This window comes from Orycteropus afer, unplaced genomic scaffold, assembly GCF_000298275.1.
Source record: "Orycteropus afer afer isolate SDZICR_OR568_19922 unplaced genomic scaffold, OryAfe1.0 scaffold00411, whole genome shotgun sequence".
Taxonomy (NCBI): Eukaryota; Metazoa; Chordata; class Mammalia; order Tubulidentata; family Orycteropodidae; genus Orycteropus; species Orycteropus afer.
In genome coordinates, this window is record NW_006921998.1 from 953712 (window position 1) to 973371 (window position 19660).

The 19660-nt window shown below is 40.1% G+C and overlaps 1 protein-coding gene across 1 annotated transcript in view; it reads right to left on the reverse strand.

The window, feature by feature from the left end:
- SLIT2 (slit guidance ligand 2) overlaps window positions 1-19660 on the reverse strand; it is a 569662-nt gene that overhangs the window by 35365 nt on the left and 514637 nt on the right. The window contains exons 31-35 of the mRNA XM_042782686.1: window positions 18658-18684; window positions 9753-9846; window positions 2910-3047; window positions 2517-2757; window positions 674-804 (exon numbers count right to left, since the gene is read on the reverse strand). Of these exons, the coding sequence (XP_042638620.1) occupies window positions 674-804; window positions 2517-2757; window positions 2910-3047; window positions 9753-9846; window positions 18658-18684 (631 nt within the window). The remainder of the gene's footprint in view (window positions 1-673; window positions 805-2516; window positions 2758-2909; window positions 3048-9752; window positions 9847-18657; window positions 18685-19660) is intronic.

Consider the following 19660-nt stretch of genomic DNA (forward strand, 5'->3'; position numbering starts at 1 on the left):
GCCTTCCTTCACCCTGCTTGGAGTCCTGGAAAGCTCATTTGTGTGAGCTGGCGGTTCAAAGCCACCAGCCACTCCTCGGAAGGAAGATGGGGCAATCTACTTCCATAGTGATACTGCCTCGGCAACCCAAGGAGGGGCCGCTATGAGTCAGGGCTGACGCGATGGCACAGAACAACAACAACAACAACAACATCCCACTGGAATCAATGGATTCTTTGACTTTAGAGCTCTGGTTTGGCCAATGGGAAGCATGGGGAGGAGATTACTGGGAGGAAGGAAAGTGAAGTGGAATATTTAAAGCCTTGATTCCCTTCCTGCCAGGACTGGTTACTTCCATCTCTCTATTAAATGTCACAGCTCCTGTCCAGTAGGTCTCCCCACCAAACCTGTTGTGGGCATGGTTTTCCATAATAGTTCATTCTTTTTGTTACTAGGTCCAGGTTCTGCACGATCCCTGCCCACATCTTTGTAAATAGTCCCTTTATTAATCTCTTCCCAAATTACCTACCTTGAATGTGCCATCTGTTCCTGCCAGGACCCTAACTAACACACTTACCATAAAGTCTACTGTAACCAAATGATTCTTTCCCTTCCCCATTACAAAATTATTGAGGGGAAGCAGTTCTTCATTCAACTATTTTTTCCACCTTTACCATAACCGAGCGATCTTCACCTGTAAATGGCAGAAGCGGGATGGGAGCCGGTGTCATAGCTGGCACGAACACGTCCCCGGTACAGCTCTACTGCTATGTGGTCTTTGTCACCCTTATACAGGAGGATTCCACTGTCCTCATCTGTGGCAATCTAGTAGGAAGCAAGCGTGGCACTATTAGGATGTGCAGTCAACCAAACAACGTTCAGCAAAATGCAAGAGCAGACTGTTAAGATTTGTTTCTGTGGTTTACTATCTCCTTGTGGGTACGAAAAAAAAAAAAAAAAAAAACGCATGGTGAAATTATTACTGGAAAGATGATTGGTTCCTATGTCACTCCCTTGCAAATAAATCCATAAAGAAATTGAAAAAGAACACAGATTCTTAAGTAAGAGCATTGGATGTGCTTTGAACTTTCTGTGCTGGAGAGTTTTACTTACCTGATCATTTTGCTCCTATTATAGATTTTATGTTATGTATGAAATGTATATAACAGCAATGTAAAACTATTGATTTTTCATATTCCATTAGACAACAAACATTCTTTATAGTTATGCAATGCATGAGGTGGGGGAGGATCTCTGTTTTTACCTGCTCTTAGGACTTTTTGGGTCTCTGAAGGAGTAGTTAAGTAGAAATTGGGACTCTAGTCACTATTCATGTCTCAAGTCAATGAAAATGTCATTTCATTGGAAAATGTCGAGAGGCAGGGAGACAGACTCCTTAGAGAAGGGCTGCCACCTCCATGGTCCCATTCATCATGATATCGAAAGAACCCTTTCCGCCTTACTTGAGTGTCAGTGTAAACCAAATGAGAAGAATTGGGGTCTACAGGAAACTAGATAAAGTCATTTCATTCAAAATCTTTTAAAAATATTCTGCTAACCAAAGAAAATAAGCATATAGGCCCAATTTGTCCCATAGACTCTAGAGTTATTACCTTTAACCTAGTCTAGGTGTCCCTGGGTGGGGCAAAATGCTTAATGAGGTTGTCTACTAACCAAAAGGTTGGCAGTTCAAGTCACCCAAGAGGTGCTTTGGAAGGAAGCTTTTTTGGCAATCTACTTCCAAAAACTCAGCCACTGAAACCCTGTGGCGTACAGTTTTCCTCTGACACATATGGGGTTGCCATGACTCAGAAATGAAGCAATTCAAATCTAGTCTAACTTTTCACAGAGACTAGAGTGAATTCCTCAAATGTACACAGTAAATTGGTAGGAAAATTAAGCATGTCTTGGTTAATTCCATGTTGATTCTTAAAGGTTCCAGGTGAAGCACTACAATGTACTGGTTGAGTATCATGCCGAAATGCACTGGCACACCTGTCAGTGTTCCTCCTGCCCTCTGCTTAGCTGCACATTTCTTAAGTAAAGCCTCCCTGTGCCAAACCTGATCTACAGAGAAATATAACAGTAAGTAACTAAAATGTCTAGGCTGATGAGTCCACTCTGATGCATGGTGACCCCATGTCGGTCAAAGCGGAGGTGCACTCTATAGAGTTTTCAAGGTGATAACCTTGTGGAACCAGATTGTCAGGCCTTTCTTTGCAGGCACCTCTGGATGGATTTGAACTGTCAATCTTGTGGCTGGTAGTTGAGTGATGCTCCTCTGGTGGTGTTGTTGTGGTTTTCATGGGACCAATAAGTAACTAAAGTGTCTGGTCCCCATTTAGTTTTGAAAATAGAAATGCTGAAGGAAAGAAATGACTGAAGCTTTTCACTCAAGGAGCATCTTCTATCATTGCATCCTGCATCCTTTCATGTTCTATGAAAAAAACATCCCTCCTAAGCTACCATGGCTATTTGGTCTTTGAAGCTGAATTTGGCTTAGGATCAGATCAACCCTTGCTAGAGGGGGATCTTACCTGAAGAGTGATGTTTGTTTGAGGCCGAACTTTGGCTGAAGGGATTTGAAGATAGGATTCTTTGTTCACAAAATTCACACTGACCAGTTTTTCACACTTCTCTCCCTGGTAGCCAGGCAAACACTGGCATATTGGCTCATTTATCTTGATGATGCACTGAGCTCCATTCTGACAATCAAAATTATCACAGGGGCTGGTTCGAGGGAGGACCATGGGTGGAGAAAACTCACAGAACAAGCCACTAAAGAGTAAAAAAAAAAATATATATATATATATATATATATATATATATATGTATATATATATGTTCATTGTTTTCTTGGGTAATTACTAATATGAATTGAGTCCTATAAGATCTAACTCAAAACATAAACTCTCTATTTCTGCTTTTACCTGTAACCTTCGGGGCAGATGCAGGTATAGCCATTCACTGCGTCGGTGCAGTGGGCTCCATTTTTACACTTGTTATCTTGACAGTCATCAAAATCAATGTCACAGTGCTCGCCTATGTATCCTGGAGTACAGTCACATCTGTTTGAACAAACAGGGAAATGGTTTTAAACCCAACTGAGGTAAAGTAAGTAAAACAGTTGCACTGCATTAAAAATACACCATTTTTACCAGACTTATTTGGAACAGACTCATAATATCAAAAAATGAATGGATGCCTAGAAAATAGCACTGGTCTTCAAAGAATTCTTGGCTTCTCACTGTAATTATCAGAATAGATGGGATTTTATCTTCCTGATGGTAGAGAGCACCCACAACCCAAATAATCACAGAATAAATGCAGCCAGGGTCTTTTTCATTTCCCTCCCACTATTGTATTTGCCTATAGAATCCTCTATTTTCAACTCTGCCAAATTCACTCAAGCCCTTGGGGTGACCAAAGTGCCAGGATAAAAATTACTGACAAGATTAATCATATTTAAACATACGATTAACATGTTTTCTTTTCCAATACTGATCAGATGCATTTAAACAAAGTATAATATTAAGAAAAGCAAATACATTAGCTTTGGAAACCCTAATTGGCAATGAACTCAGACAATTATGGCAGAATGGGATTGATCTAGGGTGTGGGGTGGGGGATTTGGTGTACAATCTGTGGGGCCAATCCCAGGAACAGCTTTCCAACCTGTTCACTGGGGTGGTGTCAAGGGTGGGAGAGCCAAGGGTGATTAAGATGCAGTCATTTCTCAGGAGCTCCCTGTGCCAGGCCCTGCTCTGAGCACTTAGCCTTGGACTCACTGAATCCCCAGCACAGCCGTGTGACATTGGTGAGTCTGTTGTTGCCAGTGTTGTAGTTGAGCCGACTTCCACTCATGGAGACCTTACGTATAACAGGAGAAAACACTGCCTGGCCCTGCGCCATTGTCGTAACTGCTGCTACGTTTCAGTCCATTGTTGTGGCTACTGTGCCAGTCAATCCCTCTCTACCTGACCAACCATAATGTTCTTTTCTACCAACTGGCCTCTCCTGAAGACACGCCCAAAATAAGTGAGCCCAAGTTTCACCATCCTCTCCATACTAAAGGTCAAGGAGCTGATGGAAAAACCAAAGACACTCATCTTCCAAGTGCCAAAGCCAGCAATCAAACCCAAGCAACTGAGAAGATGGCCTGGATTTTCTAACCACTACACGGCACTGTTAGGTAATTAAATCCTCAAGGATACTCTCATTTCACCTGTCCTTCTCCCGCGTTGACCATTTGTGTTTCCAGTTATGACACCAAAAGCTATGACTTTATAGTTGCTTAAAGGAAAACAGTATGGTACATGCAATGATTTTCAAATTATGTACCCAGGAGCTATGGGACTTCATAGAACATCTATAGGAATGGCCATAGATGGGTAGGGGACTTCTGGTAACCTCCTTCTGTCTATGTCTAGCCCCTTAACAGTCTCCCCTTGACATTTTTTGTTTTAGGTTTCCATGAATATTTTGTTTTGTTTTGCTCTAAGGAAAGATTCACTGACTTAAAAACAAAGCCAAAGAACTATGGTTTTGCTCCACAGAATTTAGGCTTTGCAATTAAGTAGAAGTAGGTTTGTATCTTGGCTTCACCATTAATTAATGAAATCTTGACTTACTTAGTTTCCTTAAGCTTTTGTTCCCTCATCTGTAACAAGTATAGTATAATAACTCCCCCTCACAGGTTTAAGATACTAAACAAAACAATGCCTACAATTAGTATAGGAGCTCTGGTAGCATAGTGCCTAAGGCACTTTACTGCTAACCAGAAGGTTGACGGTTCAAACCCACCAGCCACTCCTCGGAAGGAAGATGGGGCAATCTACTTCCATAGTGATACTGCCTCAGAAACCCAAGGAGGGGTCGCGATGAGTCGGGTCCGACCCAACGGCACATAACAACAATAACACAACATAATTAGAATAGTGTGTGACATATAATAAAACTTAAATGAATATAATTGTCTATGTTTTTATTATTCTGTGTAATCCTTTAAGGTTTAGTCTACACTAGTTCCCTCCACTCCTCGGAAGGAAGGTTGGGCATTCCTACTTCCGTAGTGATACTGCCTCGGAAACCCAAGGAGGGGTCGCTATGAGTTGGGGCCGACTCGATGGCAAATAATAACAACAACAACAGTTCCCTACATTACCATTTCAAAGCCATCAGTATATACACAAAAGAGTACAAATAAAAATCTAAATGAATGTGGACATAACTGAATGCCAAGAGCTTTGAGTGAAAATTCAAAACTAAGATTTCAGAGTTACTTCTGAAGGGCTGATGAATTAAAACAATTAGGAATGTATACCACTAAGGGTAATGGGTCCTCTGTGCATGTATGAATTAACAAACGAAACGAGCTCACTGGATAAGCACACTTGCTCTGCAGCTAGTGGTTTTAATGCTAAATCATAACCAAGCAAAGTAAACCACCCTGAAGTTAAATGGGCTCTAAGTGGTCATACACATTCTCAAATAGATGGACAAGGCTGGAGAAGAGACCATCCATCAATGCTCATGTGGCCAGAGCAGCTCAACTACCAAGCATTGAAAGAAGAAATCCTCTGAAACATTTTAAATTACTTATCTGAGAAAAGATATCAAACCAAAAGAGAAAAGAACCACAGAGTCACCGCAGTTAATGTCTGTGAGTTATTTTATGTTCTCTCCTCTACAAATTATTTTTTTTCAAGGCAATTAGAACTTGGAGTCACATTATGATCAACATTTTTATCTTTCTTTTGCTCCACAGATCAAGTTTCAAACCAGAAGGAACACATTTAAATAGGAATGCCTTAAAGTTTGTATTATCAATAAAACCCATCATGTTCCCTTGGCAATATTATCTGACAAGGTGTGAAGAAGAAAGCAAAGGATATAAAATATACTGTCTAGGAGCGCAAATGGTGACTAAGTAAGATGTATGCTCAGGAACACTGCTTACGGCATATCATGGTCTAAAAATACCTAAAAGCAATTCAGGAGATTTATGAGGTATATAATACAACAAGAAAAGCAAACCCAATCCTGTAAGCTTAGGAATAAGAAAATGAGTTTGAAGTAACAGTACAACTTGTCCAAACAACACGTGTCAGTGGAGGTTTTCTTTACCAGTTTTACATCATGTTGGTCTTTAATTCTATTTTCTTTTGACAATTCCTTTTCTCATTATGTGAGATTATTTATCATCTCTTTATGTACAAAATGGCACACATTCTATGTTTTATTGCCAGGTATTTTCATAAACTTGCTATGTCATTTTTTTTTTTTTTTTAATATAGCAACATGGAAAAAAAAAATATTGGTATAGAGCACTAAGAAAACACCTCACAAGGGGAGGGTGTAGTTGGTAAAAAAACAAAACAAAACAAAAAAAACCGTAGAATATTTGTTTGTTTAATATTTGCAAAAAAAAAAAAAATACAGTGGGTGTATAAATAGAACATATTTTCACCACCATAGTGTGTGTCTGTATGTACAGACACACAAATACACACACACACACACACACTCATGGTGGTGATAGCAATATCCATGGCTTGATCTGTTTTCTGCTAACCTAGAAAGAGTTATAAAACTGGCTCACGGGTTATGAATGAAAAACAGGGGTTCTCAATTCAGCTGATCCATATTCTAGCAAAAGCCATGTTTAAAAGTGTGAAAACTAATTGAGTAGTAAAAGAGATATTTAAGGATTAGTCATTTTGAAGATGAACACTCTTATTTTTGAATGGGTTCCACCATATCACTAATAATTTACCTTATAATACACAATGCACAAAGCACTGTGAAGGCCGTCTAGTGGATGAGCAGTTTTGGAAAAAAATTTTTTGTTGTTGTTGTTATGTGCTGTTGAGTTGGACCCGAAACAAAGAAACCCCTCCTTGGGTTTCTGAGGTGGTATCACTATGGAAGTAGATTGCCCAACCTTCCTTCCAACGAGTGCCTGGTGGGTTTGAAACACGAGGCTTCAGGTTAGCAGTCAAGTGCCTTAGGCACTACACCACCAGAGCTCCCAATTAATTATTCTGATAATATGTTTCAAGTGCTGAGGAGCAAGGATATCTCCTTGAGGACTAAGGTGCGCCTGACACAAGCCATGATATTTCCAATCGCCTGGTATGCATGTGAGAGCTGGACAATGAATAGGGAAGACCGAAGAAGAGTTGATGCTTTTGAGTTGTGGTGCTGGCGAAGAATGCTGAAAGAAAGTACCGTGGACTGCTAAAAGAACTAACAGATCTGTCCTGGAGGAAGTGCAGCCAGAATGCTCCTTGGAAGCAAGAATGGCCAGACTTCATCTCACCTATTTTGGTCATGTTGTAAGAAGGGACCATTCCCTGGAGAAGGATGTCATGCTTGGTAGGGTGGAGGGTCGACGAAAGAGGGGGAGGCCTTCAGGGAGATGGATTGACACAGTGGCTGCAATGATGGGCTCGAGTATAGCAGGGATTGTGGGGCTGGCGCGGGATCGGGCAGTGTTTCGTTCTGCTGTGCATGGGGTCGCTATGAGTCGGAAACGACTTGACAACAACAACAACATGGTAATATTTGCTATGTGAGCAATGCACTTCTAATTTGCTGAATTCAAGGGCTTGTTGTTGTTGTTACGTGCCGTCAAGTCGGACCCGACTCATAGTGACCCCTCCTTGGGCTTCTGAGGCAGTATCACTACAGAAGTAGATTGCCCCATCTTCCTTCCGAGGAGTGGCTGGTGGGTTTGAACCGTCAGCCTTCTGGTTAGCAGTCAAGTGCCTTAGGCACTACGCTACCAGAGCTCCCAATTCAAGGGCAGGTAGATCAAAAACTTTAAGAATGAAAATAATTCTGTGTAGTGTTTGGTTGCACAAACTGCAATGTAGACTTCTAGATAACATAACGATTTCAAAAAGACTTTTGGCTTTTGTGTAGGCCTTTAAACTAAAATATAATAAGAAATATATTTATTTATTTATTTATTTAAATAAAGCACTGAAGGGAATTAGAAGTTTTTGCAAAGTATCTGTAAATAAATCCCCCAAATCAAACCCACTTCTGTGGAATCGGTTCTGACTCATAGAGACCCTAGCGGACAGAGCAGAACTGCCCCAAAAGGTTTCCAAGGCTGTAAATTTAAGACTGCCTCATCTTTCTCCTTTGGAGTAGCTGGTGGGTTCGAACCACTGACTATTTGGTTAGCAGCCAAATGTTTTAATCACTTTGCTGCCAGAACTCCTGGATAGCTATAAAGCACTACAAAAACGTAAAATGGTACTTTGATGAGATGCTTTGGCCTCCTGTAGGCAGTCAAAGAACACTGGGCGAAAGACCAAATAATACTGCTAGCAAAGACCTGTCTAACTTACTAAGCACAGCTCAACTCCTGAACCCAACAGTGTCACTTGGAGAATGCCATTTTATCTTCTATATCATAGTAGCAATAATGTTAATACAACGTAGAATTTTGTAGAGGTAACATGCTGTATTAGAAAAATTGCCCACCTGCGAAGTATAAAACCCAGCTCTGGCTCTGCCAATAAATAACCATGAGCTCCCTGGACAGCTACCCAAGCCCTATGGCCCATGGTCTCTTCATGCTCAAGATGAAGAATATGGATCAGATTATCTTTAAACCACTGCTTGTTCTAAAAACAGACATCACCATTGACGGGTGCTTAAATTATCTCACGATCCTGGCAAATAAATCATTTAATTTGATATGAAGTATATCCAGGATGATTGCTGGGGAGAGAAGGAAATGATCATGAAGTTTTGAGCTCACTCCATTCTTGGCCTGACTGCAGTTTTTCTCATCCCATACAGGACGTTTTGAATGTAAAAAGGACACCATTAATAACGACACTAAAACAACAGGCATACACTGGGATGTCCTCGGCAATCGCGACATATGGTTACTTACCCCAACCCAGGTAGAATAAAGTATTGTTTCTGACAAGAAAAGGTTGTGTTGTATGACAAAGACTTGCCTTCATGAAACACAAAGTAGATATTACTAATTTAATTGGCTTTCACAGAAATTTAAATAAACGTATATTCAGTGGCTTCACAACCCAACAGTTTGCTGCACTGTGATGGCTTGCGTGCTCCTATGAGGCTGGAAGCTATGTAACAGGTACTTCAATCCCCAGCAGGGTCAACCATGGTGGACAGTGTCAGTGGAGCTTCCAGACTAAGACACACTAGGAAGAGAGACTTTGTGATCTACTTCTGAAAATTAGACAATGCAAATCTTATGAACCACCACAGAATACTGTCCAATACAGTGCTGGAAGAGCAGTCCCCTAGGTGGGAAGACACTCTGCAATAGCACTGAAACATAACAATTATCATGAAATAAGAGGGGAATCAACCTAGACTGATGACATACACCTTGCTCTGTAAGCTATCAGGTAGTACATGAAGAATAATGGCGTAGACCAGGTGATGTTTCATTCTATTCTTCATAACGTCACCAAGAGTTAGAGCCAACTCAATGGCAAAGAACAAGAACAAAGTACTCAAAAGCTATCTCAGTCCATAAAAGACTTCCTAGAAAGTGTCATGGGATATAATATATCATTCTATTTACTTTATTCTCTACAATGTACTAAAAACAAACAAACAAAAAAGTCCATGTTGTGATATGGTCACTTATAAAAATATATGTCCTTTCATCCTGTGCACAGTGTGAAGCTGGATCTTGAAAGGAAGATGGGGTTTCAAAAAGAAGAACCCGCCCCATCTCCCTGGCCATGAGCCCCAAGGTAGGCTCTACTTACTTGTATCCCTTTGGCATCAGGATGCACTTGGAGTCATGTTGGCAGGGGTTCAAGTCCTGGGCACAGAAGTCCAGCTTCTCCTCACACAACTCTCCTGTAACATTCAAATACTGTTAGTTGATTGAGAAAGATTAATAGGCTTCCTGCTAGCAGGCATACTGTATAATGGATCTTAGATGTTAGTGTAACTTGTGCTTTAAAGACAAACAGAAAAAGCCCCACAAGACCTTCAGATGGAAGATCCAATTCTGGTTCTCTGCGAATTAGTCTTATAATTCGTGAAAACATAACTACAGTATGTGTTCTATGATTAATATGAGTCCCTTCAGAGCATACTATTGGAATTAAAAGGAAATTGGAATGTTTTTCATTTCTGTTGCTTTATTTTTAACTTGAAGGATACCATGTACACAAAGGTACAATGTACAGCTTAATAAATATTTGCAAACTGAATACACTTATGTAACCAGCATCTACGTCCAGAAACACATTATTTCCAAGCATTCCACTAATCTCCTTCATAGCCCCTCCTTGTTACTAATTCCCCAAGTGTAATCACTTTAATGATAAGACCACAGATCTGCCAGGACTATTTCTGAAATTGACATAAGTGGAATCATCCCATATGTACTCTTTTATATCTAGCTTATTTTGTGGCTTTATGTTTGAAAAAGAAAGTCCTCAAATCTTCATAGTCTCTAGGGTTTTATAAGTCTAGAAGAAAAAGACTGCTTTTACGAATCACTGCAACAGCTCAACAGAAAACTTGTTACCTCTATAGAGGTAAAGAAGGCGCATCGTAAAGAAAAGGAAGGTGCATCAACCTAGACAGAGAACACACACTCTGCCTGTAAGTTACCAGGTAGCTTGTGAAGAATAATTTTACCCATAAATGAGAGCTACCAGCAGAATGCTCTAGATACTTGTTGACTTGTACATCTGTACAAGAAACATGGCTCTATTTCCAGATATATTAGGCCAAACAAGACTTTCACTGAAATGAAGACTTCCCAAAGCTTGTAAGCTATTAAGGAGATATATACAGAAAGCCTTATAGAAAATTATAAACAAAGTTCTTTCCTTTTCTACCTTACTTGTCAATTATTTTTCATTTCTTTTCTATGCAGCAAATGAACAAATGGAATGACAAATGCATGCTGTTGTTAGGTGCCATCGAGTTGGCTCTGACTCATGGTGACCTTATGTACAGAATGAAACATTGTCGGATCTTGTGGCATCCTCACAACTCTTGCTATGTGTGAGTCCGTCGCTGCGGCCGCGGCGTCAATCCTTCTCACTCTCTTCTGCTGACCATCCATTCTACCAAGGATAACACCCTTTTTCAGCAATTAGTCTCTTTTGATGACATCTCCAAAGTGAGAAGAAGTCTCACCATCCTCAGTTCTAAAGAGCATTATGGCTGTCCTTCCTCTAAGACAGATTTGTTCGTTCTTCTGGCAGTCCATGGTGTATTCAAGATTCTTCGCCAACAGCATAATTCAAGTGCATCAATTCTTCTTCTACTTTACTTTTTTTATTGTTCAGGATTCACATGCATATAAGGTGAGTGGAAATATCATAGCTTGAGTCAGGAGCACCTTTCTCCTCAAGGTGACATCTTTGCTTTTTAACATTTTACAGAGGTCCACAGCATGTCTAGTCTAGTCTTATCCAGTCTCCAAAGCCTGCTTAACAGAAAGCAAGTTGATCACTTTGTCCCTGCATTAGGATTTCAGGAATGTTCCAATTCAAATAAGTCTATTTAAAATATTCTTTTGCTTTCAGATGGATATAGTATTAGGAAAGGATGCATTTAAAATAATAAGGATATCTATTAAATTCTTCTAAAAGCTAGCTCTTTAAATTCAGGTTGGGCATGTCTGCAATACACGTAGTTGTAGATATAAGGACATGGTGCTGCTGGGACACTGAAGTGTTACCAGCTTCACTTTGGCTCGTGTAACTGGATTAGCGTCTTCGCTCTCTCTGAAATCCATGATGTCCTAGCATGCATTCTGGACAGTCTGCACGCATGAAGGGCAGGGTGCGGGTGTGACAGCCTGTTGTCTCTATTCACAAATTGTACAAACTTTCTGATTTCTTAAGGAGAAAGAAGAATTAAAATTCACAATAATGAAGGGGAAGTTTATGACAACAATCTGAATAAATGGAACAGCATTCTCGTGTTAGACTTAATCAGTTATGACATTTTCAACTCCACTTGTAACAAAGGGAGACGTCTGGTTGAATTCCTGATAGAATGACCACGAGACAGAGTTTCTGGAGGGTCAAACACATCATTCTCCAACTATTTGCAGTTTGGGGCTCTTGCATAGCTCAGGAAAAGCCTGAATAAATGGCACTATTTCACTCAACCTGAATTGGTGCAGCAAGGGTAGTGATCCAAAAAGCAAACCATTGGGTAAAATGAGTAAGACTTAATTTCTTAAAAGAAATCCTAAGGGTTTCCTGTATTTATACCTGTGTACTCCTCCATTTCCATTGTCAGTCTCTGGGTGGTAGAAATGGTTTGTTCTCAGCTACCAACCAAACAGATGGTTGTTCAAACCCACCCAGCTGCACTGCAGAAGAAAGATCTAGTGACCTGTTTCCGTAAAGACTGCAGCCCAGAAAACCCGATGGAGCATGTCTACGCTCTGTATCACATGGGGGCAGCACAAGTCGGAATCAACTTGACAGCATTTTCTCCTTTTTTTTAGTAATTCGTGTTGCATTAACTAGCCAATCGCCTGACACAAGCTAGGTATTCCATGGCTGTGGAATATGTAAAACAGCACTTCTTTGATTGCTTCTTGCAGCAAAAATACCTGCAAAATGATAAGAAAAAAGCCACAGATGGCATCAAGAACAAGGTAGGGAAGTTGAGAGAAGAAGGAAGAAAACTGGCAGCAGATCTGTGTCTGGGATCCTAGGCGGACTGGGTGGGTGGCCCATTGACCCTCAGATGTCCTGCACCCTCTCCTGATGAGTAATGACCATCCCCCACAGGAGACAGAGAGGATGAGCATGGGAGTTGAGGAGGTCTGCGTGTCAGACCTTATATGGAACGTTTGAGAAATGCTGAGATGAATAAACCTAAATGTTTTCTCATATCAAATTAAAAAATTCAGTCCAATTCTAATTAAAAAATAATTGCACCTTTCTCATTTGTTCTTTAGTCACACAAGGGAAAACATTTTCTTTTCTCTCCCAGGCCTTCCAATCTGGTAGGGGCAGTGATGAAGTTTAGTAAAGGGTGGATAAAGCCCATGGGAATACGGGAGTCATCCCATGGCAGGGTAATGGAATTGGACTTGAGAAAAATGTATTTCTATTTTCTTTTACTGGACCTATTTGTGATCTACTCTGCTCAAGGCTAGAATCCCAGGCACCAGACCACGTTAACCCAGGCTGAAGCCCAGTCTCCAATCTGAGTATTCCGTATCCTTACTGGTGGTGATGGTGATAATTGACTTTATTTCCATTGCTAACAGCCATTTCTGTTTCTTATTTTTCTGAAATTGCTGAATTTTCCTGAGGATTCCTTGGAACATTCTGATTTTGTGTGTGTGTGTGTGTGTGTTCATTTTCTTGAAATTTGTCCTATCAGTTAATTAACCTTCAAGATAAACCTAAACTTAATTAAGTCCAGTTCTCAGTATAGAAATATAGGTAACTGATCTTGAAGGATTGCAATTCTTCTTTTACCATCTCTCCTTCCCTCCAGGCCATGTGACTACGCCCTCACTGTGCCCTTCTTAACTGTGCACTCCTGTCTGTCCAGCTTTCCCTCTACTTGAATGCTGCCCCTCTGGTGGCCCATGGCCGATTGCTCTAAGGTGTGTATCTCCCTAGAGTAGGTGGCTGCATTGCTTTGGGGTAGGTGCTCTGCATGAAGGTCTTTCCACTGTTGGGCTGAGAGCCAATCCACAGGAGTGAGTCCAATTCTAGGCCCGAAGGGTAACCTGGGGCCATAGTCTTGGGGGTTCCATCAGACTCTATACAACCCATAATTCTCCTCATTTTTGTGTTTTTGGATTTTGTTCTACATTTTTCCTTCCACTCTATCCAAGATCTCCAGGTATGATCCTTTCCGAGCAGTTGACATTGGTAGCCAGGCACCATCTAGTTCTTCTGGTCTCGGGTCCATCATATCCTTGGACTGTTTCCAGATACCTTGATTTTCTCCACTCTTCTTTGCTTCAGGTGAGAGAAGACTAATAGTTGCATCTTAGATGGCCACATGGAAGCTTTTAAGACCCCAGTCACCACTCATCAAAGCAGGTTGTAGAAAAGACTTTTGTGTACTATGTTGTGCCAATTGAGCTTGGTGTCCCTTGAGAGTGGTTTAAAGGAAATTAAACCAGTTGCTGGTGAGCCAATTCCAGCTCAGGGTGACCCCATGTGTTTCAGAGGTGACCTGTGCTCCACAGGGACTTCAATGGTCTTGATCTTTTGGAAGCAGATTGCCAAGGCTTTCTTTGGAGGGACCTTTGGCTGGATTAGAAACTTTGCTCTAGTAGCCGAGCACTTAACTGTGCCATCAGCGATTCCTGTAAGGTTCCTTGTTTCTGTGTGCTGTTGCATTGATTCTAAGTCATAATGACCCTATAGGGCAGAGGAGAACTGCCTCACAGAGTTTCCTAGGATGCTACATTAGCCAGTGCCATGTCCTCTTAGTGACAAAAGTGTGGAAATTAGAATATAGTGCATAAGCAGAACACCATCACAAAGTACTCCCAGGAGGTAAAGTTAATCATCATGTAAACTACAAAGACTCAAGAAATCATGTTACAAATGCAGAGATCTGGTTTCAAGAAGTCGCAGGAAGGAAAACCATTTTCTGTTGCTCTCATTTTTGTTTTCTAAATGATACAAAATGAGTTGCTTGATAATGTTTATCTGCCAGAAAATTTGATCAGTGTTCGTATTTAGAAAGAGGTTTTCCTTCCGTACTAACTACTAAACTAACTATATTCAGCTTTTCATTCTCCTTGGGTATGACAGATGATGGCTTTGTGCTGTTGAAATAACTGACCTGAACTTGTAGTCAGGAATCACAGGTAAAAAATATGCTGGTGGACAAGGGTCATGGTTTAGGGATTTTCATATCGCTTTCAATGTTTAGCACCATAACCTGCATAACTTGTGTCCTCAATAAATATCTTTTGAATTTTTAAAATGGAACAACTTACCACTTCAAATAAATAAGCAAACAAAAGGGGTGTTTTTCAGTATGTCCTCACTGGAAAACTGAAACTAAATCATACAGCCAATTCCAACAGCTACTGAGAGCCCTGAAAATCTTTGCCTCCATTGTTAAAGTAAGTAAATCCAAGTAAGACTGAATATGACTTGGTCAGGCTACACTGTTGTTCTGGGCTCAGGGGGCACTGCCTGTTAACTAAAAAAGCAAACAGAATCTTTAAAATGTTTTCGGGGAATCAGATGCATTGAAGAAGGCTTCAAAAAGTTGAAAATGAACGCAGCCACACTAGGTGTCAGGCTGCCAAAGCTTGTCTCTGTAGTTAAAACAGACTGCTACTTTGTTCTCTTTCCTTTGAGGCCCTCAAGGATGACTACAGCTATGTTCGTTTGGATATAAAGACTTTACCGTTTATCAATGTAGTGTTAACAACAAAATGACTCACTCTCATTAAGTGATCATTAAATCCTAAAATGCATATGCAAAACCAACAAATGCAGCCAAATCCAAGAGTTCTTTAACATTCAAAATTTCCTTCCATTTCAACTGCAGTAAGTGAGTCAAGAGAACCAAAGGCTTATTTTATTTCTAAATAATGTTCAATTTGAAATATTCACTAAACAAGGAAATGAAATAGATAGGGAGGAAAAAAAAAAACAGGTGAGAAATTCCTTTACATACATAACTTATTTTAGGTCCAGTTTTCTCTATTGAAATTCCCATAGAAATTCTTATGTCACTAGGTTTGACATCAAATACTTTAAACCATACCACTGAAGTAATGATTTTTGGAATAAAATAACACAAAACTTAAATCTGGCTTACAGGGAAGTCCCTGGCATTGCTGGAGTAGGGACATTTAACATTTTAAAGGGTGTTCTCTGCATTATTTCCTGTTTTTCTCAAATATCTATGTGAAAGAAGGCAGATTCCATTATTTCTGTTTCATGGAAGAAAAAAGACATTGGGAGGTCCTAGTGTTTATAAATATTAAACCCAAACCCAAAGCAGTTGTCACTGAGTTGATTCCAACACTGCATGTGTATCAGAGTAGAACTGTGTGCCACAGGGTTCCCAAGGGCTTTTTTTCCCCGCCAAGATCACCGGGCCTTTCTCCTGAGGCACCTCTGGCTAGATTTGAACTTCCAACCTTTTGGTTAACAGCTGAGTGTGTTAACCATTGGACCACCCAGAGAGTCTGCTTATCAACATTAGTGCCAGGCTCAGAAAGCTGAGATTTTTTTCCATCAGCTACACAAATTCATTAGTATCCCACCTGCCCCATCTGCTGGAAGATAACCTGTCATTGTTGTTGTTGTTATGTGCCATCGAGTCAGCCCCGACTCATACCTAGTGGCTGGGAATTAATTAATTACTTGTAGAAGCATTGTTTAGATGTTTTCTTGACTTCAGAGACTGCTTCTCTCTGCTCCTGTATTCCATGATTATAGCTTTACTCTTACACATGTATGTGAGAAAACTGTCTACAGCAAGAGAAAAAGCTGAAAAGAGACAGCAGGGAGAACAGGAGAAAATCTTGTCTGGCATAAACATCACAGTGAGATGTGAGAAGGAGCCAAGCCTGGAAGATTCAGCATGTAAGAAGAGACTGGTTCCATCAGAGCACCCCCCAATTAGAGTGTATGTCCTGGGATTGGGAGACATTGCTTTGCATCTGAGCCCCTACTTACAAAATATGAAGGCTCATGGATGGTGTGAACAGTTTACCCTTGATTAACCTCAAGGTTGGCAGTTCGAACCCAGGCAGCAGTGCTATGGAAGAAAGGGCTGGTGATCTGCTTCCATAAAGACGGCAGTCATAAAACCTACAGAACAGTTCCTCTCTGTAACACATGGGTTGCCATGAGTCGGAATCAATTAGACAGCAACAGGTCTGATTCTGACTTTAATCCTTGAGTAATTGCTTTATCATTGTTTAATAAAGTTAGTACCAAATTTTCGTTGTTTAAATCTAAACAACAGTTCTGTTTAATTTGTCAATTAATTACAGGGGTTCGTTTCACTTAACAAAACTACCATAGGTGTTATAAAGAAACTCAAATTCTATATTCTAATGAAGTTTTGGGGAGCTCTGGTAGCATAGTGCCTGAGGCACTTGACTGCTAACCAGAAGGCTAGAGGTTCAAACCCACCAGCCACTCCTTGGATGGAAGGTTGGGCAATCTACTTCCGTAGCGATACTGTCTTGGAAACCTAAGGAGGTGTTGCTATGAGTTGGGTTCAACCCTATGGCACATAACAACAACAACAACAAAAATGAAGTTTTGAATTCATAAAAATATAGAAAAATGATTGCTTTAAAAAACACATTTAATCCGGAATAAATTCCTGGAAATAAAAGAGATCTTTTATAAACATAAGCATGAAGCTTAGTCAACACACAAAGCCATGTGGTGATTTAAAACACTACTGCCCTGCCAAATATGCTTCTGAGATTACCTGTAACTACAGACACATTCCTGTGATAGAGTAATTGCTATCATTGCTCAGAGAGACCCAGATCTTACGCATTCCAGCCCCACACCAACAATTGCTTTAGAATTAGTAAAAGGAAAAGATGGTTTTTGACGAAGGAAGGCACTGGGTGCATTAATCCACAGAAAATTTCACATGCTTTATTTTTACTTTCTAAAATATGAAACTATTATTATTATTTTTCCTTCAAGTTTTTCAACTTAACTGCACACAATTAGAGTGGATGACCAAACATAGTAAACTATCCTAACAATGCAACAGGAGAAAAGGAAGTCCTTAGTAAGCCGAGACTTAGAGGGCTGCTATGTACTTCCATATTAACCTCAGAATCCTCTGGCCAGTGTCTTACATACAACCAAAACTATCAAGACAAGAACATATTAGGACACTGTGCCTCCACCTGAAGACAGTTTGTAGCCGAATGAGTTAGAATCCAATGTTGTTACTGAAATTATGAGCCTCAAAGTTCTAAGTCCACAGTGATTCCAGGATGACTCCCCAGACATGCCCATTATCCTAATCCCATCAGGACTTCCTTTCCTGGGTGTGGATGCATCTGAGGAGCCAGTTGGACAGTGTCAGACTCAATGGCTACATAGGGCTCTATTCATCCTTTCAAAATACCACCTAGTCTCCAAGGTGTACTATAATATGAATTTGACTTTGTCATTTAATAAATCAATTTCTCAGGCTTTGTGATATTTATTTCATGGGTTTTAATAAAGTATACATCTTCAAATATTTTTCATGTTTCGAATTACCAAAAATATTCATTCAAAGTTATGGGTAAGATTCCTTCTACCTTCAACATTTACTGTATATAACCTGTCTGCTGTACTACATGACTTATGATTTTTATTATTAAAAAATATGCACCCATGCTATCTTTAAACAAGTGAAAGTAATGAAAAGGGTATAATGTAGACCATGTAAATCCCTCTTTTTTGCCACCCTTTATTCCACTCAGATTTTTGGCCTATCCTCTTCTAGAAATCGACAGAGTGCATTTCAGATGCCCTTTCCATGGCACTTGGCATAGCTCTACATATGTCAAGGATCTGAATGGCTTTTTGACATACTGCTTTCAGATTTCATATGTTGCCAACATTCCTTTCACCATGTGCACACAGGAAAATCTAAGTAGCTTTAAAAGAAAGAGGGGGACAAAAATTAAAATCATAACAGACTTAAAAGGCGACTAACCTTTTTCCACCTCATTCAGATTAGCAGCTGGCAGCGACAAAGACAGAAGAGACAAAAGACTTTTTACATTGCATTACAACAGCAGAGCACAGGAAGCCAATGTGCGTTGCAGCATTAACAGCAGAGAAGGCAGGGTGAGAGAGCAAACTGAAGCAAGGCTTAGATCTCTTACCTACAGCCGGGCCAAACACACAAACATGGAGAAAATGAGGTAAAAGGTAAACACGGTCACAGGGAGCAAGAGATCTGTGTCTAGACCAGGTGACTGAACACGCAGCATGTTTACTCTGTCAGAAGCACACTTCATGGTCCGTGCATGGGTATCAGAGATCCAGGAAACAAAACAAAATAATGGCTCAAAATGGGAAAATTAAAGCGTTCCCAATATTTTCCATGAAACGTATTCTAAGCTTTCATGTCCCCCTTTCATATGGAAACTTTTATTTTCTGAATTTATGGAATGCCAGTAAGCAAAACAATGGTTTAAAATGTGATCCATTTTGTATCGTACTTGTACGTGGTCCCATGAGAATGGGGTTAATTAAGACACACAGTCTGACATCACAGGTCCAGGGTTCTGACTGTTAGAAAATATGGAAAACACATTTTTCAATTCAACACCTAAGTGAGCATGAAAGCTTAAGCAAAGGTGTCAGTTTTTCAACATCACAGGGGTGCCATATCCACAATTTTCATTCTTATAGGTTTGAAATTGTGTAATTTGAGGAATTGCTTGAAAATTTACTTCCAAGTGATGCCTTATTTTGAGAAAAGCTATGATAGCGATTCAAAGACACCAAATCTAACATGAAAACCATTGAGTGAATTTTTAAATTATCTTCTCACACTTTCATTGTCTTATTTCCGAATTCTTAGCATAAAGATTTTAGTTTAGACTCACTGTGAATTAAATTTTTTAAAAAATCAACTTTGCCTAAACGTAACTAGCCATTAACAGGTACACACATTAGACAGTGAGAAGGGCAGATCACGGGAGGGATTA